This window comes from Mytilus galloprovincialis, chromosome 5, assembly GCF_965363235.1.
Source record: "Mytilus galloprovincialis chromosome 5, xbMytGall1.hap1.1, whole genome shotgun sequence".
Taxonomy (NCBI): domain Eukaryota; kingdom Metazoa; phylum Mollusca; class Bivalvia; order Mytilida; family Mytilidae; genus Mytilus; species Mytilus galloprovincialis.
The window spans coordinates 4,403,221-4,427,251 of NC_134842.1; the positions used below are offsets into that span (position 1 = coordinate 4,403,221).

At 32.0% G+C, this 24,031-nt stretch overlaps 1 protein-coding gene across 1 annotated transcript in view; it reads left to right on the forward strand.

Moving 5' to 3' along the window:
• The window catches only part of LOC143076957 (uncharacterized), an 89,187-nt gene that overhangs the window by 42,072 nt on the left and 23,084 nt on the right, over positions 1-24,031 (forward strand). Inside the window, exons 5-9 of the mRNA XM_076252853.1 lie at positions 12,624-12,850; positions 17,215-17,383; positions 18,662-18,836; positions 19,536-19,674; positions 20,784-20,876. Of these exons, the coding sequence (XP_076108968.1) occupies positions 12,624-12,850; positions 17,215-17,383; positions 18,662-18,836; positions 19,536-19,674; positions 20,784-20,876 (803 nt within the window). The remainder of the gene's footprint in view (positions 1-12,623; positions 12,851-17,214; positions 17,384-18,661; positions 18,837-19,535; positions 19,675-20,783; positions 20,877-24,031) is intronic.

A 24,031-nucleotide genomic window follows, 5' to 3' on the forward strand; every position in this document is an offset into this window, starting at 1 on the left:
AAAGCATTTAGAGCAAATCTGACATGAGGTAAATAAAGGCAACAGTAGTATACCGCTGTTCAAAACTCATAAATCCATGGACAAAAAACAAAATCGGGGTAACAAACCAAAACCGAGCGAAACGCATTAAATATAAGAGAAGAACAACGACACAACACCGAAACGCAACACACACAGAAACAGACCAATCATCAGACAAAACACCACGAGAATAACAAATGTAACATGAAAACCAAATACATGAATTTGGGATAGACAAGTACCGTGCCACGTCTTATCTCAATATCTCAAAAATAAGAGAAAACACAAACGACTCAACGTTAAAATGCAACACAAAGAGAAACGAACAATATTATAACAATGACCATCTTCCTGACTTGGTACAGGACACTTTTAAAGGGGAATAAAAGTGGTGGGTTGAACCTGGTTTTAAGGCATGCCAAACCTCGCACTTTAATGGCAAAGTTAAATACAACACCGAAACGACAACACAACACCACAGGACCACAACACAAACAAACAGGAGAACATATTAGACACAGAAAAACATGATTAATAGATAACAAAAAGCATCAGGTCCAAAATTCAATACGCCAAAAACGCGCCTTGCCCACACAAGACTCACCAGTGACGCCCAGATATAAAAGATCGAACGTGAAAAAAGTACAAAGTTGTACAGCACTGAAGATCAAAAGTTGAAAAGGTTTCGCAAAATACGGCATTGTTTTTATGCCCGGGATAAGAACATTCTTATTATATAGAACAATTCATGTTATTGCATGTTGTTTATCAGGTTGATATCTATCTGCCCTGGAATTTTAAGATGAATCCGACATTCTGTTGTTGGGTTGCTGCCCCTGAATTGGTAATTTTAAGGAAAATTTGCTGTTTTTGGTTATTATCTTGAATATTATTATAGATATAGATAAACTGTAAACAGCAATAATGTTCAGCAAAGTAAGATCTACAAATAAGTCAACATGACAAAAATGGTCAGTTGACCTCTTTAGGAGTTATTGCCCTTTATAGTCAATTTTTAACCATTTTTCGTAAATCTTATTAATCTTTTAGAAAAATCTTCTCTGAAACTATTGGGACAAATTAAACCAAACCTGGCCATTATCATCATTGGGGTATCTAGTTTAAAAAATGTGTCAGGTAACTCTGCCAACAAACCAAGATGACTGCCATGGCTAAAAATAGAACATGGGGGTAAAATGCAGTTTTTGGCTTTTAACTCTAAAACCAAAGCATTAAGAGCAAATCTGACAGGAAGTAAAATTGTTGATCAGATCAAGATCTATCTGCCCTGGAATTTTCAGCAATCGGTTGTTAGGTTGCTGCCCCTGAATTGGTAATTTTGAGGAAATTTTGCTGTTTTTTTTGTTATTATCTTGAATATTATTATAGATAGAGATAAACTGTAAACAGCAATAATGTACAGCAAAGTAAGAACTAAAAATAAGTCAACATGACCAAAATGGTCAATTTTTCCCCTAAGGAGTTATTGCCCTTCATAGTAAATTTTTAACAATTTTCATAAAATTTGTGGATTTTTCACTAACATTTTCCACAGAAACTACTGTTATAGATAAAGATAATTGTAAGCAGCGAGAATGATTAATAAAGTAAGATCTACAAACACATCACCATCACCAAAACACAATTTTGTCATGAATCCATCTGTGTCCATTGTTTAATATTGAGCAACAAAGGCTCTTTAGAGCCTCTAGTTATCTTGAATATTATTATAGATAGAGATAAACTGGAAACAGCAATAATTTACAGCAAAGTACGACCTAAAAATAAGTCGACATGACCAAAATGGTCAATTGACCCATTAAGGAGTTATTGCCCTTTATAGTCAATTTTTAACAATTTTCATAAAATTAGTAAATTTTTACTAACATTTTCCACTGAAACTACTGGGCCAATCATTATAGATAGGGATAATTGTACACAGCAAGAATGTTCAGTAAAGTAAGATCTACAAACACATCACCATCACCAAAACACAATTTTGTCATGAATCCATCTGTGTCAATTGTTGAATATTCACATAGACCAAGGTGAGCGACACAGGCTCTTTAGAGCCTCTAGTTATATTAACTCAGTAATAATCTTAATATTTCAAATATCATGTTTAAACTTGGACCAGTATTAACCATATTAATCATTATATTGTAAATGTTATGTTAAAACTTTGTTCAGTAATAACCATTATGTTGTAAATATCATGTTTAAACATGGATTATAAGTGCATACTGTAAATGCAAAACTAATTGTGAATTTTTAAACATTGGACAAAAATGTTATACTGGTTATTGTATTATAAATTTAATTTTTTAACTTCGACAAGCCGGATACTGAACCAAATTCCGTTAAAATAATTAAGAATGGAAGTAAAATATAAAACTTCTTTTACATTACAATTTGCAAATATTTTAGTATTACTGCAGTTCCTAAAAGCAATTGCGTATATTTCAGTCACCTAAAATACCCTCCTAGAGTTTTGCCCCTTTATATCTTCGTAAATTGCATATTCAGTTTGAAGTATGTCCCGATCTTAAGTTCCCCCATCCAAATTTTAGACTTATGTCCTTATTAACTTGGGAAATTGCAGAGCTTGAGCGGGGAAATTTGTGTCCTTCTACATGTTATTCTTTTATTTTTTTTCAATTTCTGTAAAATTGTATACTGTACCAATGATAAAATTACATTTATTGTTCCTCAAATAATAATAAAAAAAATATTGTCAATTATTGCTTTGATTATCTTTAACATTGTTTTATCATTTTCTGTATAATCAGCTTTTAAAAGTTTATTATCTTATGTATAATCAGCTTTGATAAGTTTATGGTGAGTTTCTTTATCTTATTTAAGATTAAACTGTTTGTATGTGTCGTGAGTTATTACTTGTTTTTGAGTATAGATTATTTGACTAACTCTTAAGCCATCATTGTCACCAATGGCAAATGTTAATTCATTCATCCTGAGTTCATTAGGTTATTGACATAAACAAAGTATTATATCATTTGTTTTATTCGTAAAAATTGTTTTATGTACATTTACTGCAACTGTTATTATTGCTTCAAGGGGACATAACTCTCATGGTGAATGATGAAATCCTTAGCAGCCTCATATGGTAACATATCATGATGAGATCTAACTATTGTCCAAATAAGGTTATGATATCTTCAAAAACAACGAGGGGGCCATGTCGAAAAAAAACAATAAAAGGGAAATAACTTCTAAAGGGGATGATGAAATCCTACACAGCCTCATCTGGTAATACTTCATGATGAGGTCTACGGATGGCCCATATTTGGTCTTGATAACTTCAATAGCAGGGGCGTAGCTTACGTTAAGGCAACCGATGCAGTTGCCTTGGTGGAAAAATATATTTTCCTTCACTGTATTTTCTTTTAAATGATTATTGCAGCAAATTAGCTACTAAACAATAATATAGCAACTTGTTATGTCTTCACGGTAGTTTTCTGTAATTCAAGTTTGTCAGAGTAAAAGGAAATCGACAACAGATTTATTTTGTCCTACCCCATTGCAAGCGAAAACAGTGAGTTTCTAGTATATGAGGGCCTGGGTGAGGTTTTAAGAAAACAAAAAAAGCGGCCCTGAAATTGATTTAAATTTAAAAGCATATGGATTTAAAGTGGTGCTTAATTATAAATTAAAGGAAAATCAAATTATGGGCGACAATGATTAAAAAATAAATATTTGAAATTCCCATTCTAAGCATTCAAACCCTCATATATAACCGTTGACATGTTCCCCTACGACTATGTTCATTGACTTTATTTATTTACAAGATAAAAACGGAGATAACTGTACACGTATAAAATCAAAACAAAATATGTTATACATGAAGTTATTGACCAAGCAAGTCGGTATATAGAAGTTAATCTGCACAGCTCAGGTGACCCTTATTAACCCGAACGACGCCTAGGAGTTCGGGTTAGAGGGTCACCCTGAGCGTGCAGATTAACCTCTATATACCGATTTGATTGGCCAATAACTGTTTGAACAGATGACGTCATTAATTTACGAGAACGTTTTATATGTGGACGATGTTCAATCCCAGGAAAGTTCCTTGTAGGCTTATAGGGTAAAGATTTGGGGAAATACGACTAGTGTAAGTTTTAAATTGCTAACTTTTTTTTGTTTAGACACGGCTGGTAATCTACACACGCAGAACATTTGGTTCTGCAATGAAAACCGTGAGAGGATTTTTCGGTTGTGCTTGAGTGTAGCAATTGTCACCGCTTCAAAGGGTATAGACATTTCTAAATCGCAATTTTCTTATTCGACTGATCAAAATATTGAAAATCGGAGAATGCTATGCTGTGGTGAATACTTAAACAAAGTGATACATATATAATTTACTGTTGTACGTGGAGTTGAACTCCTACAAAATCAGTTACCGTACGAGATTTGGCCTAAAAAAGTGACATTCAAATTTTAAAATGGTTCTAATTACAGACCTACAAGTTCAAATTTACTTTTTTTTCGGTCAATGGCTATGAATGTCGATTTGGGCGGCGTGTACGCTGTCCGGTGTTGATCGACATCTTAATTAATCTAAAAACCTCATATTTGTATTATGTCATGCGTGAGGGGATTTGTTCTGATTAAGGACATCGTGAATGCGTGAGAGGACGTGAAATCATAATATTATTTCCAAACTATGAGTCTTTGAAAGTTAACTAAATGTGGTCATTTTGTTCATGAAAAAACACATTTGTGTGCATAAACAAAATTAATGAAATAGAATTTTGAAATACAATTGTTGGAAGATATGTTTTACGAACAATAAAGGGAAAAAATATGTCAACGATTTGTTTCTAGCTACAAATAAAAGTTGAAAAATTTCATATCAGCCCATTATATATTTTTTACGAAAAGAGTTAACTCCCCTTATATTGCGTATTTAAAAAAAAATGATTGCTTAAACACAAATTTGGATATTTGTTTGAATATTTTTATTTATACAATACATCACAAAGTTTTCTGTATATGAATAAACAGTCTAACCAATAAATTGCAAATATGTCTCCAATAAAGGCAACAGTAGTAAACCGCTGTTCGAAATTCATAAATTGATTGAGAAAAACAAATTCGGACTACAAACTAAAAGTGAGGAAAACACATCAAATATAAGAGGAAAACTACGACAAAACAGAAACACAAGTTAACAATAAACTTTAACACACACACTTGGCACAGGACATTTTAAGAAAAAAATGGTGGGATGAACCCGGTTTTGTAACATGCCAAACCTCCCGCTTCTACGGCAATGGTAAATATATCATTTGAAGACAACATTACATGACAGGACTACAATACAAATAAATGAGAGAACATATAGGACAGAGAAACATGCCAATTATAGCTAACAAAAGGTACCAGGTTAAAATAAAATTATACGTCAGACGCGTCTTTCGTCTACACAAACGCTCAGATGAAAAAAAGTTCGAAAGCCAAGACAAGTACATTGAGGAACAAAAGTTCCAAAAAGTTGTGCCTAACACGGCCAGAAGGTTTCTGCTTGGAAAAAGAACATCTTTGTTATTTCGAATAGTACTTGATTTTACAACCAGTGAAGTTTTATAAAATGACTATATAATATATACATGATAAAATTGAAGTGGTGACTAACTACACAATAAAAACGGATAATAAAACAACCTAAACCAGCACATAAAAATTCACAGCCGAGTTATCCATACCACCAACCCACAAAGTGACGTCACATGCATTTCTTAAACAACATTCCAAAACAAGGATAGACAAAATTCAGGATTAGATTTGCAATACTGATATAACAATGAAAATTTGAAATTTATTGGTTAGACTTTTATTCATAAAAAGAAAACTTTGTGATTTGTTGTTATTTCAAAATTCTATCTCATAATTTGTATTGATGCATACAAAGGAGAAGGTCAAGTAAGACCCCTTTTTGGCCCCAAAATATAGCAGTTTTAAGTAGCTGTTAAAATGTAAACTAATAGTTATTTATTGGATAAAAGAATGCTTCTGCTACATAAATATGGGCTGTTTTTGACAATACAATGCACATATATCGGGTAGTAGCTAAATTACTGAAATCTCCACAATTCCAGCATTTTAGTTAATTTTTTTACGGTTTCCGTGTAAAACGAAAGTGGCAGCATTCGTGTTAATCCTTAATATTGAAATATAAGTTGTATTTGATGATAATACATAACATATATAAAGGTAGTGGATGAACACGGATGCGGCCACAAAAAAACATCTGAAAAGTGACATTTTCGGCATAATTGGTAGTTTTTCATATTTGAGCTTGATTCGGATCGTTTCTTATGACTAAATCAGTTAAAATCTTACAACTAATTGAATCAAATGAAATAGACACTTAAGTGTTTAAAAAGTGGTCAAAATCTTTCAAAAGATGAATCTGAAATTTGAGGCCAAAATCGGTCCTTACCGGACCTACTCCTTTGTTTTTTCATAAACAATCTAACCATATCAAGGCAACTTTCAACGATTGATACCTTATATATAAAGATATAATTCCAAGTCCCCTCACGCATTCACGATGTCCTCAATCAGAACTGATCCCCTCACGCATGACAAAATGAAATTGTGAGGTTTTTAGATTTTTTTAAGATGTCTATCAACACCGGACAGCGTCCACGCCGCCCAAGACGACATTTTTACCCATTGACCGAATAAAAAGTAAATTTGAACTTATATGTCTGTTAATAGAACCATTTCAAAATCTAAATGTAACTTTTTTCGGCAAATTTTCGTGGGGCAACTCATTTTGTAGGAGTTCAACTCCACGTACAACAGTAAATGATACATGTATCTCTTCGTTAAAGTATTCACCACAGCATAGCATTCTCCGATTTTCAATATTTTGATCAGTCGAATAAGAAAATTGCGATTTAGAAATGTCTATAGCCTTTGAAGCGGTGACAATTGCTCCACTCAAGCACAACCGGAAAATCCTCTCACGGTTTTCTTTGCAGAACCAAATGTTCTGCGTGTGTAGATTACCAGCCGTGTTAGACTTATTCAATATTGTAAAATTGCGATTTAATGGTAGATATTTTTTTAATGTTTCTGTTAAATCTATTCCCATTTTTTATTTAATAAGTGACGATTAAGACTTTGAAAAATTCTGTACTTTCAAAACGTTGTATGAAAGAAAAAAAAACATTACTGAAAGGGTTATTGAGCTTTTGAATTTATTTCCCTCAATGATTTTCTTTAAAAGAGAAAGAGAAACCGAGGAAGATATTTCCTAAATTTTAAATGTTGAATAAACAGAAAATACGTTTCTCTTTCTAATCTTTACCCCCCCCCCCCCTTCCCCAAAATTGCTTTGTATCTACTGTATTAATTTTTAAGACACGTCCGTCTAAATGAAGTCTCTTTGGTCTCCAGCTTGTCTCCCTGTTTTAAAAGAATCTTAAAATGACCCCCCTTAAATTCGATCCAACAATCTGGGGAATAGATATTCAAAAAGTCGTTATAAAAATGCGTTATTATATAAGTCTATAACTAATTCAAATCTGATTTCTTTGATTCGGATATACTAATATGCATTTCTCTTTTGGCAGAAATTACCAAAAAATGTTTTAACCATCTTTCATAATTAAAACGCTGATTTAAGATTTATGTTGTACACAAAATATAATAAAACTTTTTATGTTCAAGCTTAGATGAAAAAAAGGATTAAGGAACCTTTCATTTTTCCTATTTTGAAACTACGATGTTTGTAAAAAGTTACCTTTGCTGTGCATTATCCAGATTATAGCACAGTAAGAACAAAGAGATTTTACTCATGTCATGTGTTAAGCATCTATATATCATAGTGCCAAGGAGGTTATATTAGAATAATAACCTCCTTGATAGTGCTAAGAAAATAATTTATATGTTGTGGTTCTCAAGTTTTATTCTCGCTATTTTAAATTCATAGTACGTTTTCATAAACACGGAATTTAAAATCTTTAAAGAGAGAAATATGTTTGTTAGTAACTCAATGTAACCGTAGCCTCAATACATTCGTAATTAATCGGTTCCTTACCCAGCTTTCCATTCCGGCAATTAGACTCCAATGTAACAATAATATTTTTATTATTGTTACATTCCCATGTAACCGTAGCCAGTGCCTATTTTTTAAGGGGCCAGCTGAAGGACGCCTACGGGTGCGGGTATTTCTCGCTGCATTGAAGACCCATTGGTTGCCTTCGGCTGTTGATTGATCTATGTTCGAGTTGTTGCCGCTTTGACATATTCCCCTTTTCCTTTCTAAATTTAAAAAAACAGCGATGCTGTAGATTTTCTTTCACTTGCAAGTGAATAATTCGAGTTTATTGAATCCGTAGAATAATTAAGATAGCCTTGCTAGACGCAGGAATACCTACATATTAGATATACTGTTCCCAGCTAGACGTCATAATTATTTAGATATACGATAGATGATCATTGATTTCAACCTTTTTTCAAATTAAAATTAAAAAAATCAAACACACCACAGGTCCAACTTTTGGCATCCAAAATTTGTTTAAAATTTAAAATGTTTAGACTTTAATGAACTATGGATATTTGCAATTAATAAAATTCCAATTTGAAGAAATTCCATCCAATAAAAAAAAAGTTATTGCAATTTGAATAATTTAGTCGTATATTTTCAGGTCTTTTCAGGTCTTTTCAGGTCCACTTTCAGGTCTTTCGTGTAACCCCTGATCTTGCTCTGCGAATATTCGAGATATATCAAGAATCCCAATCCCTTTAAAGATCCTAACTGGTAGCTATATACTGCAAACAAAAAGAGCTGTATTCAACATCACTAATCCTGATCCGACCTGCATGTTATGTGGAAAAAGTGATGAAACACTGAGTCATTTTCTTCTTGTGTGTACTGAGTTGGAAAATATACGAATGACACTAATTCGTGAAATTATTGAAGTGTGCAGTGTGCTTTTTGCAAAATATAAGCTCAATATTAAATTTGATCTGCTTACAATTCTCATCAACCCATATTATTATTGTGGAGAACAATGGAATTCTAGGAATCTTATATCAGACATTGATCAATTGCTGGAACCTCTCTGTAGATGCTTATGCTACAAGCTTCATGCTAAAAGATATCAACTTTTAGACATTCAAACTAAACCTAGAACTGTTAGAAAGCTTGCAAAGTAGAATGTTCGCATCTTGGTACTGCCCACAATCCCATGTTTTTATACTTTGAGATCTCAATATACCTACTAATTTCATATTTTCTAGCCCTGCTTAAAGTTAAAGTGTAAATAATTATATCCTTCTAAAGAGACATTAATCTTTAAGTTAGTGGATACAGTGTGTTGTAATTATATCCTACTAAAGAGACATTAATCTAGTGGATACAGTGTGTTGTATATAATTTTTTCTTATTGGTGGAGGACTTTAGAACAGATATATATTATTTACCTTTTTTTTTTTTTTTATATAAATAATCCGTGTATATATATATTCTTGGTGGAGGATAACCATATTATTACTCCCAATAAGTGGAGGTGTGCCTTTATTGGCAGAAGTTAGACAGATACAGATACAGATCAGGGGAGATAATGACATTTGTCTTGAAAAAAATTGCGGTAAAAAATGTAAACAGAGAGGAAGTTCAGTTCCCCCGGTTATTAGAGGATAAAGAAATCTTAAGGTAAACATTTAGAACTGGCAAAAAGATGAGAGCACAAGGTTTGAAAATACACGTGATTGAGTATGAAACACTTAGTGTTGTCCATGTAACGACGATTCATCAGGCACGTAAATTATAACAATGTGACATGGAACAAATCTAATGTCAATGGTTTAATATATCTGATAATCTGTAATCACATGTATGAGTACCACCATAAGTCAACTCGTACCATTTATACCATTGCAAACCATACAAAATCATTCTGGCGCAATCTTATACAATAAAAATAACTGAGATATATAAAATAGAAGATGTGGTATGATTGCCAGTGAGACATAACTCTCCACAAGACACCAAAATGACGCAGAAATTAACAACTATAAGTTATCGCATGGCCTTCAACAATGCAATGAGCAAAGTCGATATCACATAGTCTGCTACATAAGACCTTGAAATGGCAATGTAAAACAATTCAAACAAGACAAGTCAACTAACGGCCTTATTTTTATAAAAGAAATGAACGAAAAAAATATGTAACACTTAAACAAACAACAACCACTGAATTACAGATTCCTGACTTGGGACAGGCACATACATACATGTATGTATATCACAACTTTTATGACAAAGGAACATGACTTCAGTTTAGATCAAGGATTGTAAAGGAAGACTATATATAAATCCTTGGTCATTTGAAATCCTTGGTCAGATATATAGCCAGTTAAAAGTCTATACAGGGCTTTCCAAAGTAGATGGTAGACGGCGGATTTCCGCTGTGTCTGTGACTTCAAGTGCCCGCTACTTCACTGACAAAAATATAAATTCAAAAAGAAAAAAAATATCTTTCTCAATTTAGTGGCAGCCGAGAGACATATTGTTGCAAAGTCGCGGTCACGATAAACAAAGATGAAAAGTCAGTGTTTACCTTGGTCTAAATATAGTTCACATGAATTCAGGTCACTGATTGGTTGTCTATTTAAAGTCAGAATTCATTGTTTCTTTTCAAAGATAACAAGAGAGACGTTCTAGTGGTCATTGAAAGATAACAATACATCAATAGAGATGTTCCGATGGTCATCAACTTGTTGGTTTTGGCTTTTAGAGCGTGAAGTTCAAGACAATCAGATAGGATGACAATATTATGTTATGGAAAAAATATCAGTCAAATAAACATGATAAAAGAAAGTGTAGTAGATCATATATGTTATTCAAAATCAAGGTCAAAAACGAAAGTAGAATATTGTCAACTAGACCACAAATAAATAACATTTCCAAATGATTTATGTATTTGACTTATTGAACAGTTTCAAAAAAAGAGAATATCAGAGGATATATATCAATTTTCTGACAAAGCTTGAGAAATAATTGTATGATTTAAATACTTGTAACAGTCTTTGGAGAAAAAGGGGGTGATTTGTTTACAAATGCACGTAGATATGCAAAAAAAAATCGATCAAGATTTCTAACAAATCTAATTATTATATAGATAAAACTCCTGTAGAAGCACATGAATTTTTAGCATAAGGTAAAGAAAAAAAAACCAAACCATTCGAGATTTTTTTTTCCATTCATAAAAAAATGGTCATTTGAAAGATGAAATTAGGTGCCAGGAGATTGTGAGAATGCATGATTTTGCTCTATTTATGCCAGAGCTTTTGGGGGCCTTCAGCTTGCCCCCATACCCCCTGCTGTAAAGCACCAAGCTTATAGCTTTGTGGCCATCCGGCTTCGCGGAACACATGTTACAGCCGCCTATATTTGTAATTTAGCCTACTACAGTAGACTCCGCCTAATCGGATACACAAAATGTCAGCTAAAAATATCCAATTACCAGATATATTCAATTAGACAATGAATGTATATTCATTGAATATTCTGCATATTATATTAAGTAGATCTAATCCTGAGATGTTACTAACCCTCATTGACCCTGACAATTGCTTAATATGTGAAAGGGCTTGATGAAGCTGGAGGTGATTTTTATCAGTTGCATCACCATGATCATGATGATAAATAGATTCAAACCATTTGAAGTAAAAGGGCATGTAATTCACATGACAAAGGAAACCAATGAATAAAGACAAAAATTTAATAATTTCATTTCCTGTCAGAAAAACATTGAAAATATCCAATCGTACATGGTTTTGAACAAAATTACCCGAATATTCTTATCTGATTTGCCGATATATTCTCATATCCAATATTCGATTACATGATGCAATTAACATTAAACATATAGGGAATGGTTTGGTGTTTTGAAATAATATTACAATAGCCGATATACGATTAGGTGGAGTCTACTGTAATGCATATGTTTTCTTATAACTCAATGGATAGTTTTCATTATAAAACTTATGTACATATACTTTTTTCTGAAGAAAATTCTTCCAATATGTTCATATTTAGAAGAAGTTTACTTTATTTTAATTGCTTCCTCAACATATTTTCCGTATGCAAAGTGACCTCAGTGTGAACCATTTCATACAAATCTGGTGATCGCTATACACATGGATGTCCTTAAAATAAACTATTATCTGATTGTTCATGTTAAACACATGCTCAGTATCCATGCTTTTTTTGTTGATAGTTGATTGGGTGACAATCGTTTTTAAACTTCGGCTTAAAAAAACACGAGCTTTAATTAACTGCCATATTTTCAAAACAACAGTGACTTATTGAAAAAAAAAATTAACGATTATACGAAATTTACGCAAAAAAATGATAAAATCGTGCACAGAAGACTAAGTTTATGAGGTTTGTATGCATTGGTTAAAGAATTAGAATAACATTATTTTTCAACGGTCACTTGTTTATTATAACTTTAAGATTATATGAACATTTTGATAGAACTGTCTTTAAATACATTGTGTAAACATGTTGAAGAAACATATGACATACTTATTTTTAATTGTATATCTGTATATATATATAGATGTCAACAAAAAGAAAACATGAGGTACTAGATCAACATGAGCCAAAGAGGAAACATGCAAAGGAACCAGGGCAACAGGCTCTAAAAAGGAAACATACTGAGGTACCAGGCCAACAGGATCCTGTAAGGAAGAAAGTCTTTGACCATATCTATGGAAATAAATTCTGGGGTCCATATTTATCAGAGAGACAGTGGTGTACCGTTAGGGAGGAAACATTAGGAAACTGGTAATATACAATATAGTGTTGTTAACTTACTGTTAGGGAGGAAACATTAGGAAACTGGTAATATACAATATAGTGTAGTTAACTTTAAATATTAAGATAAACTGGTAATATACAATATAGTGTAGTTAACTTTAGGAAACTGGTAATATACAATATAGTGTAGTTAACATTAGGAAACTGGTAATATACAATATAGTGTAGTTAACTTACTGTTAGGGAGGAAACATTAGGAAACTGGTAATATACAATATAGTGTAGTTAACTTTAAATATTAAGATAAACTGGTAATATACAATATAGTGTAGTTAACTTTAGGAAACTGGTAATATACAATATAGTGTAGTTAACTTTAGGAAACTGGTAATATACAATATAGTGTAGTTAACTTTAGGAAACTGGTAATATACAATATAGTGTAGTTAACTTTAGGAAACTGGTAATATACAATATAGTGTAGTTAACATTAGGAAACTGGTAATATACAATATAGTGTAGTTAACTTACTGTTAGGGAGGAAACATTAGGAAACTGGTAATATACAATATAGTGTAGTTAACTTTAAATATTAAGATAAACTGGTAATATACAATATAGTGTAGTTAACTTTAGGAAACTGGTAATATACAATATAGTGTAGTTAACTTTAGGAAACTGGTAATATACAATATAGTGTAGTTAACATTAGGAAACTGGTAATATACAATATAGTGTAGTTAACTTTAGGAAACTTGTAATATACAATATAGTGTAGTTAACCTTAAATATTAAGATAATGCAGATTTGAGTTTAACTTACCAATACATACATATATCTATGGAAAGCCAAAAGGGCCAAAATTCTTAATGTGTAAAGTGTCAATGTGTAAATTGTCAATTTGTAACTTGTATTTTTGTAATTTTAGAATTCCTAATTCGAAAATTGTCAATTTGTAACTTGTACTTTTGTTATTTCAAAATTCTTAATTGGTAAATTGTCAAGGTGTATATTGATGTTTTGTAACGTGTAACATGTAGATTTGTTAAATGTCAATGTGTGAAATGTCATAGTTGTATTATGCTAAGTAAATGATTATAATGACGACATATGGCACTTGGTTTCTTCTTTGATTAAAATAAACAAATTGACAATTTACCGATAAGGAATTTTGAAATCATACAGATACAAGATACAAATTGACAATTTACAAATTAAGAATTTTGATATGATGAACATACAAAATACAAATAATGCCCTCTCAGATTATAGAATTCTTATATGGACCATAATTTGCTATTGGGCTCCGTTTCCTATAACTATAGAAAAGTGATAAAATGTGAATTACTGTAAGAAAAGTTGTAACTACATCTAAAGATGCCATTGGTTTTATCAACATACAAGTGTATGCTACTCTTCCCTAGAAAAAAAATTGAAATATACGAATTTCAAAGATTCTACAACCGTATTTTTGTGTCGTTTCTCGCGTTACTTTTTGCTTCCGAAGAGCATAACACTGACTGATTTATAGATAATCGTCACCGGCAAATTCGTAACTTTTGCTTTCAAATAACAAAGAACATCGACCAATAAGAATAATGAGAAGAAAATGCTGAGAACTATAAGTATTTATGTAGCAGATGTAAGAACAGTGGCGTGACTTTTGTGTCCGATTTCGTAACGCAAATTTTAGATGATGTTATCTGCTTTGTTGTAATAGAATTCTTAAAAACAATATGCAAATATGAACTCTCGCAAGATGTTCAAACAGGTAAATCAGAGATGATTTACATTCTTGTTTTGATCTTCGTAATAATTAAGTAAGAAAATGACGTTATCGTTATATATGCGTTACATTTCACACGAAACAGAAGTCCAGTTATTTATTAAAATTGTTTTTGTCCTTAAGTTCTAATCATTTCCGGTCATACGTGAAACATGTGACTAACATGTGATCACGCCATTACCGCCGGACAGACGATATACTAGGTCTAAACTTTGTTTTTGTTTCCAACGGGATGTTAGCAAACATAATCTGTAGACTTGTTTTGTCGTGTTTAAAAAAGGAAAATACAATTTTCAAAGAGATTGTGCCTGGGGTCTATTAATTTTCCTATGTGCATAATGTTACATACTATCTTGTGTGAAAATAAATGCCCAATGACTTGACAAAATCGATTTCAGATTTGACCGACGTTTTAACACACTTTGTTTCCCAATAACGCCGTAAAGGGTCCTTGGAAAATTCAATCAAAATTACGTCTCTTATCATGGTGCCGATGTTCGTTGGATTGATTTTGCTTCAGCAGTAAATATTACTGGATATTTTAGGTGAATAAAGATAATTTAATAAAAAATACATGTTAATATACCGTTACACATGGAATATACAAAGTTGGTATCTTTGTTACAATTTTTAATTAATATTTTTTATAAATGTTCTGCAAACACTTTTCAGAAACACAATAAACTTGTCAAAGGAAAAGTAAACTTTTACCAAGCATGACTTGAAAGGAAGTACTTTATTGATTTTAGCCCACTAAAGTAGGTTAAAATGTGGTAACCATGTAGATGGTGTACAGGTCACAAATATCACATGGTGCCTATTTTAACGATTTTAATTACAAGTTAAAAGTTTTTTTCTTTACTGGATTTACAGAATTTTACATTGCCAATGATTTGGAATAAATTGTATATAACTGGAATTTCAAAACCAAATATAAATATATTTTTTTGGCTAAAACATCAAGATACAACGATTATGGTATCCTGTATCAATGAAGAAAATATGGAAATTTCTGAATAAATTGTACAAATTGTTTTCAAAACATGCACATATTTAGGAGTTTTATAATACTGTTACATTTAAGATGGATTTTAAGAAAAAGTATACTGTTCAGATTATTTTAAGCAGATTTTGCAATAAAATAAAACTTAAAAAATGCTTTCGGTTTCTTATCGTTTCCTGTCACGTTTAAAAAAAACTTTAATTTAACATTGAAAATAGATTTTAAATATTAACATGAAGCAAGTTACACAAGTAATGGTGTTCATTTATGTCTATTGAAATATATTGTGCAAAATAAAGAAAATCCAGATTGGTTTCCTGTTTGGTTTCCTGTCACGTAAACGGTGAATCAAAATGTATTAATTTTTTCTTGAAAAACTCAATTGTTCCATTCATACTATTCTAACACCAACAGAACCCACTGAATAAAAGTTAAATTTTAGAACTTATAAAAAAGGATACAAAAAGAAACCAAAGGCTGAATACCAAATTATGGTCCATATTACAGTTGGGATAGTACATCTTATAAAGAGATAACTCTTGACAGTTATAGATGAGGAGAGGACGGTATATTTGGTCTGTCTGATTAAATTATAGAATTCTTATATTACAGTTGGGATAATACATCCTATGAGGAGATAACTCTTGCGAATTATAGATGTGGAGAGGACGGTATATTTGGTCTGTCTGATTAGATTATAGAATTCTTATATTATAGTTGGGATAATACATCCTATGGGGAGATAACTCTTGCCAGTTATAGATGGGGAGAGGACGGTATATTTGGTCTGTCTGATTAGATTATAGAATTCTTATATTATAGTTGGGATAATACATCCTATGGGGAGATAACTCTTGACAGTTATAGATGGGGAGAGGACGGTATATTTGTATATCCTATGAGGAGATAACTCTTGACAGTTATAGATGGGGAGAGGACGGTATATTTGGTCTGTCTGATTAGATTATAGAATTCTTATATTACAGTTGGGATAATACATCCTATGAGGAGATAACTCTTGCCAGTGATAGATGTGGAGAGGACAGTAAATTTGGTCTGTCTGATTAGATTATAGAATTTTTATATTACAGTTGGGATAGTACATCATTTGAGGAGATAACTCTTGACAGTTATAGATGGGGAGAGGACGGTATATTAGGTCTGTCTGATTAGATTATAGAATTCTTATATTACAGTTGGGATAGTACATCTTATGGGGAGATAACTCTTGACAGTTATAGAAGGGGAGAGGACGGTATATTAGGTCTGTCTGATTAGATTATAGAATTCTTATATTACAGTTGGGATAGTACATCTTATGGGGAGATAACTCTTGACAGTTATAGATGGGGAGAGGACGGTATATTTGGTCTGTCTGATTAGATTATAGAATTCTTATATTACATCCTATGGGGAGATAACTCTTGACAGTTATAGATGGGGAGAGGATTGTATATTTGGTCTGTCTGATTAGATTATTGAATTCTTATATAACAGTTGGGATAGTACATCCTATGGGGAGATAACTCTTGACAGTTGTAGATGGGGAGAGGACGGTATATTTGGTCTGTCTGATTAGATTACAGAATTCTTATATTACAGTTGGGAAAGTACATCCTATGGGGAGATAACTCTTGACAGTTATAGATGGGGAGAGGACGGTATATTTGGTCTGTCTGACGAACAACAACAACTCTGTATGGGACTGTCTTTGTGGAATGGCAAAGATTCTGTTGTAAAAGAAAGATTTTTTGGACTCACAGGACCACAGGTAATTAGATTCTGTTGTAAAAGAAAGATTTTTTGGACTCACAGGACCACAGGTAATTAGATTCTGTTGTAAAAGAAAGATTGTTTGGACTCACAGGACAACAGGTAATTAGATTCAGTTGTAAAAGAAAGATTTTTTGGACTCACAGGACCACAGGTAATTAGATTCTGTTGTAAAAGAAAGATTTTTTGGACTCACAGGACCACAGGTAATTAGATTCTGTTGTAAAAGAAAGATTGTTTGGACTCACAGGACAACAGGTAATTAGATTCAGTTGTAAAAGAAAGATTTTTTGGACTCACATGACCACAGGTAATTAGATTGTTGTAAAAGAAAGATTTTTTGGACTCACAGGACCACAGGTAATTAGATTCTGTTGTAAAAGAAAGATTGTTTGGACTCACAGGACAACAGGTAATTAGATTCAGTTGTAAAAGAAAGATTTTTTGGACTCACAGGACCACAGGTAATTAGATTGTTGTAAAAGAAAGATTTTTTGGACTCACAGGACCACAGGTAATTAGATTCTGTTGTAAAAGAAAGATTTTTTGGACTCACAGGACAACAGGTAATAAGTTACTGTTACTTAACAATAATACAGCAAGGCTGGTGAACAAATATACAGCTTTCAAAAGTGAAATGTTGTTAAAAAGTAGTATACTCAGATGTGAAAAAGTAGTATACACAGATGTGAAAAAGTAGTATACTCAGATGTGAAAAAGTAGTATTCACAGATGTGACCCACCAACTATTTTATTGCCTCACGTCGGGGCATTATGTTTTATGGGCTGGGGGTGTTCGTTCATGCATCTGTCCATGCGCTTCAGGTTAAAGTTTTAGTCACAGTAGTCTTTGTTGAAGATGAGGTACAATCAACTTAAAACTTAATACACTTGATCTTTATAATTTTATTGCCAAATTAGAGTTTTGACTCCAATTGCATGTTCCACTGAACATAGAAAATGATATTGCCTGTCGGACATCTGTGTACTATGGACACATTCTTGTTGTGTAAATTCTTCCTAAGCTCAGTTTAGATTTGCACATCAGATATAAAATTTCTTGCATTCCTTAAATTTGTATAATTTACGTTTGTTAAGAAGAGTTGTTTTAGCTTTAGAAAATTCTTTTTGAAGACTTGATTGCTAAAATACTACTCCTTACAAAAAAATCTGTGATTGTTATCAAGTGTTATGATATGTATATATTGTGACAGCCAACCATAAACAGGAATTCAATAAGCACTCTGACAGGTTAATCTCAAGGTCAATATTTCAGGGTAACCATGGAGAGGATGTTAAAGAACTGTATTTCTACTTGGACAATGATCCTGACCACAGATACATGAAGGCCTTATATTTGTATCCTCAGACAGAATTTCCATACACAGAACTTATAGAGCAGAACAAGGGGAGATCACCAGGACAATCAGAATATGAGGTATTGGACACTGGTATGTTTATTGGATACTTTAGATTGATTATAATTTGATAGACTTTTTCTTATTTTTGGCAATTTTGTGGGACAAGATAAATCATGATTTTTAGGGTTTCGACAAAATACACCAAACAGCAAGTTAAACATCCATGAAAACTATTTTTTTTTCATTATTCTACAGAAATAGGTCCCTCCCCAAAATTATATCTACAGTTAAACATAGACCCCTGGTACTGTAAGGCTTTAATATTATGTTACCTGACATCAAGCTGAATTGGAAACCAATGTTATAAACTTTGATATTGTCCCACAGTCATGCTTCAGTGATTTCCTATATAATCGACCAAATTTTTCCAAACTTCATACATCACTTATATTAACAAGTTCAAAAGTAAACAGTAACAGATGATTGATAATTGAAATCCACAATTCACAATTATATAAATATTATTCATATGACTATGCAATAGCTGTAGAAAAAATTTTGGTTTTTGAAAAAAAGTTTTTTTTACATTCAAATGTTTATGTTGATTTTCTTTTTTTCTTGTTATTAAGGGTTTCTCATATAACTGTGTTGTATTTCGCAGGTGTGTTTGATGACGGCCATTGGTAGATTATGTGTTTCTCATTTACCTGTATTGTATTTTTCAGGTGTGTTTGATGACGGCCATTGGTAGATTATGTGTTTCTCATTTACCTGTATTGTATTTTTCAGGTGTGTTTGATGACGGCCATTGGCAGATTATGGTTGAGTATACCAAACCTGAAAATGACACCATTCTGTGTAGATATACAGTGACCAATATAAGTCATGAAGTCCAAACACTCAACTTGTCTCCAAAGTTTTGGTTCAGGTAGAGTAACCAATCTGTACCGGTATGTCTCTAACTTCTGCCAATAAAGGCACGCCTCCACTTAGTGGGAGTTATAGTTATCCTCCACCAAGAAAATAAATACAAGGATATCTAATATAAAAAAAAATATAACTGTTCTAAAGTCTTACACCAATTAAAAGGAAAATTTATGTAACACACAATGTATCCACTATATCAATGTCTCCTTAGTAAGATAAAATTATTTACAATTTAACTTAAAGCAGGACTAAAACATATGAAATTACTAGGTATATTGTAAGATCTTAAAGTACAAAAACATGGGATTGTGGGCGGTACCGAGATGTGAACATTCTACTTTGCAAGCTTTCTAATAGTTCTATGTTTAGTTTGAATATTTAAAAGTTGATATCTTTTAACATAAATTCAAAATACAGAAAACATAACTTAAAACCTGTCTCAAAAATGTTGCTTTAGATACAGCAACCAATCACAATACAGGAAGCAGGATTCTAAACCTATAACAATACAGGAAGCAAAACTTCAAACCTACTGGGTGTGTCAGTAAATTGTTGATAAGAAACAGGAACCAACTACAAAACTGAACATAAAACCTGTCAGTAAATTGTTGTTTAAGATACAGTAATCAATAATAATTCATGAATCAAATTAGAATAGTCTGACATGATGATGAACCAAAGAAAGCAATTTTCACTTCTTGGTTCAGATTGGTGGTTCCATCATTGAGTTACAAAAGGGACATTTAAGAGTTTGTGACAATCAACATGATATGTTGTGTATTTTTATTTTCAAAGTACATGTTGATCCAGTTATCATGAATATGAATCTCATTATCAATCCAAGAAAAGCAACTGTTTTCAATTGAAACAATCTTATAGTTTGAAGAAATGTATTTGCTGAAAACATTCTTTAAAGTTTTCTTGACACTAGCACTATTTAAATGACCTTTTCAATCGATTGAAAATAACTTCATTGACAAGTCTAAATAGTTTTTCATCATTTAAAAACACATAAAAGTGATAATTTTATTTTCATAAGAAGAAATTGTGCATTGATGTTTAATTTAATCTGATAAAAAGTCCATTCCTTCACATATTTGTTTTTTCCAGACATGAATATGATGCCAAACAAATGAGTAATGTCCCCTGTTTTGAGGTCAAAGGTGAAGAATCAGCTGTTTCTGTCAGTTATCAGTTGGGTGAGTTTATTATTATATTTAATTAAGTTTTATGTGACAGATATTATAAACTTTATGAGTAGGAGGGTGTTGTGGGGTATGAGTCAAGAGACAGCAATTATACACTTTTAATTTATTAGCAAGATTCATCATTCAACAGAATGTAATAAAACAAAATTTCTCATACAGAAAAAAACAACAAGATAAAAAATTTTCACTGTTCGGGGTAAACTGTTTTATGAGTAAAAAAGGAACACCCTTTAGACATGTACACTAGCACACCAATACATGCAACAATACACAATCATTTCATTGACATTGTATAATAATTAAATTCATGTGTTTCTGTGTTTTAGGTGAATTCTGTTTAAATTTTTCAAAATCAAGTTCAGGTCAATCTCCAGAAATTAAATTGAAGAGGAACCATTCAAATACAAGTAAGATGTTGAAATATATATAGCCAATAGAGAACAAAGACAAACTTTAAGTCATCTTAGGGCCTTGTTCAACATGCCATCTTTCATTAAATAAATGGGGTATCTTTTGACTGTGCTGGAATAGATAAATACACCACATTTTCCAGTTCAAATTGAGACATTAAAATTGATGCCTTGTGTATAAATGTCCACACATTCTACTTGGGAAAGAACGATTGCAAAGGATGCATGAAATATTTGCCTCTGGACATCAAGTAAACATTCACCAATCAATCAAACATAATGTTTTCGTCAATATTAGAAATTTATTCAATATGCAAACATGATTTTTATAATCTTCCATGACGATATATTCCAAGGTGAACATGAATTTATGACTGTAAACAAAACAACATCCATAAAATCCAGTATGATTTTGTATCTGCATCTAAAGGGTGATTAAAACAAACACCTTATAATTCATGTGTAAATTTTCTTTAGAAATATCACAGAAAATAAGTTTTTTTTTAAAGGAATTACAGCAATTTCCCCTCAATGAGATCTCCCATTTTGAAGGTATATAAGTTGACTATATGCTGTTACTGGATATGACTTGTACTTTATTTGCATATTAACATGATTAATGTAAGTTATCTGTGACCCTTAAGTCAAAATAAATATAAATGATTATTTGCTATAACTGTGTTAGTATATAGTGTTTCAGTCACTCAGTTTTATTTCTTTCAGAGCCAGACTGTTGCTATGCAGCCTACAACCTTGAAGTAAACCCTGGTGAACAGGATATTATAGAATGGGAATTATTACCTGTAGGAAAACGTTCTTACCTTGACAGTAGTTCTAATGTTATACAGGAATGGAAGATTAAAGCTGAGTCATTTTATAATTCAGTAGGTACACATGTCATTGTCTAGCTGGGTCATCTCTTCTTTTGTGATTTTTTGTGGTCCATATCTTCTGTGTCACACTCAGTTTATACAAAACTCCTTGGAAAAAGATTTTACTGAAGACATCTTATTATGCACAGCTTTTATGGATTGGGTTTAACCCTTTTCTGTCATTCTGTCAATACATACATTATTCCTTCTTTCTGTTATTCTGTAGCAAACCATTATACACATTTTTTTTTAAATGGGCTAATTTTAGGTATGTGAATTAATCATGACCAGTTACAGATCAAGTTTATGTTGTGTTCCACTACCTATGTATGCTGATTTTCATCACATCTTGTTAGATCTGCAGTACATTCACTTCTTGTTTGCTGATAGTTTAGAAATTTAACTACTCATTGATCAAGGAAATTTTTCATCAAACAAGTTGTCCAAGACTACAATTATTGTCCTTTGATTTTTGTTGTTCATGAAAGTAGTCCCTAGTGTGGACAGTGTGTTACTTGCCAATTTGTTGTATACCCCTTCCAAATGTATTTCTCCATGTGTTATGCCTCAAATAGCAAGTAGGGGGATGAAATTACACTGTCTAAGAATTTGAGTCATGAATTTTAAAGTAAAAGTTTAAAAATTAGCACGTCAGAAGCTGTTAAATGATTTCAGGACCCCCTTAACATAAAATTGTCAATATTTTAAGTAAGAGCAGATGAAGTTTTCTATGATTTTGATATAGTTTGTCCCAAAAGTAGTACAACACTCTGTAAAAAAAATATTGAGATAGTTCAGGTGGGATATTCTAATTTTCATTTATTGTCTAAAGGAAATGCACTACAAAATAATTGTGGTCTCTGACCAAGTATTAGCCTTGACAGCTGGATACTATCTAATGTGTATGTTTGTGTCCACATCTGTTGTTGAAATTGTGGATTTTTCAATTTTTTTAGGCAGGGCCATTTGTGTAGTTGCAACATATCTAGCTTTTATATAGCCCTGAAGTTGTTCATCCCTATTTAAATTTTTTTTATCTGTGTGATTTTTTGTGGTTTTATATACTTTTCTGACATAGACAGAATACAACCAAATTTGACATGCCCAAAACACAATAAAGACATATAAACCTCTAGCTACCTACTATCCATTTAAATCAAAATTGTTTACTCATAACAGGAGTTGTTGCCCTTAAATGACAATTTAAACTGGTATTTTATCTACATATGTCCAACATTTGGACAGATAACAACATATGTCAGACAATTGAACTGGCATGATAACATACATCGGACAAGTTAACAACATAAGTTGGACATTTTGACTGACATAATATTAAACCGCAAATGTCAATTCAAATATGTGGACTGACATTATAACATTTAACATGTATTTGGACTGACATGGTAACAACAGATGTCAAACATTTAGACTGACAATAACAGCATATGTTATACATTTGGACTGACATGTTAACAACAAATGTCATAAATTTGGACTGACATGGTAAAACATATGTCAAACATTTAGACTGACATGATAACAACATATGTCAAACATTTGGACTGACATGTTTACAACATATATGTCAGACATTTGGACTGAGCTTTTTCACGCATAGTTGTCAATATAATGGAATTTGATGTGCTTGTCATACAAGTGAGAGGTTTAGCGCTATAAAACCAGGTTCAATCCACCATTTTCTACATCTGAAAATGCCTGTAACAAGTCAACAATACGACAGTTGTTATCAATTCATGTGATGCCTTTGAGCTTTTGATTTAGCCATTTAATTAGGGACTTTCTGTTTTGACTTTTCAGTATTTTTGTGAATTTACCTTTTGTCACACATTTTGAACGACTGGGTA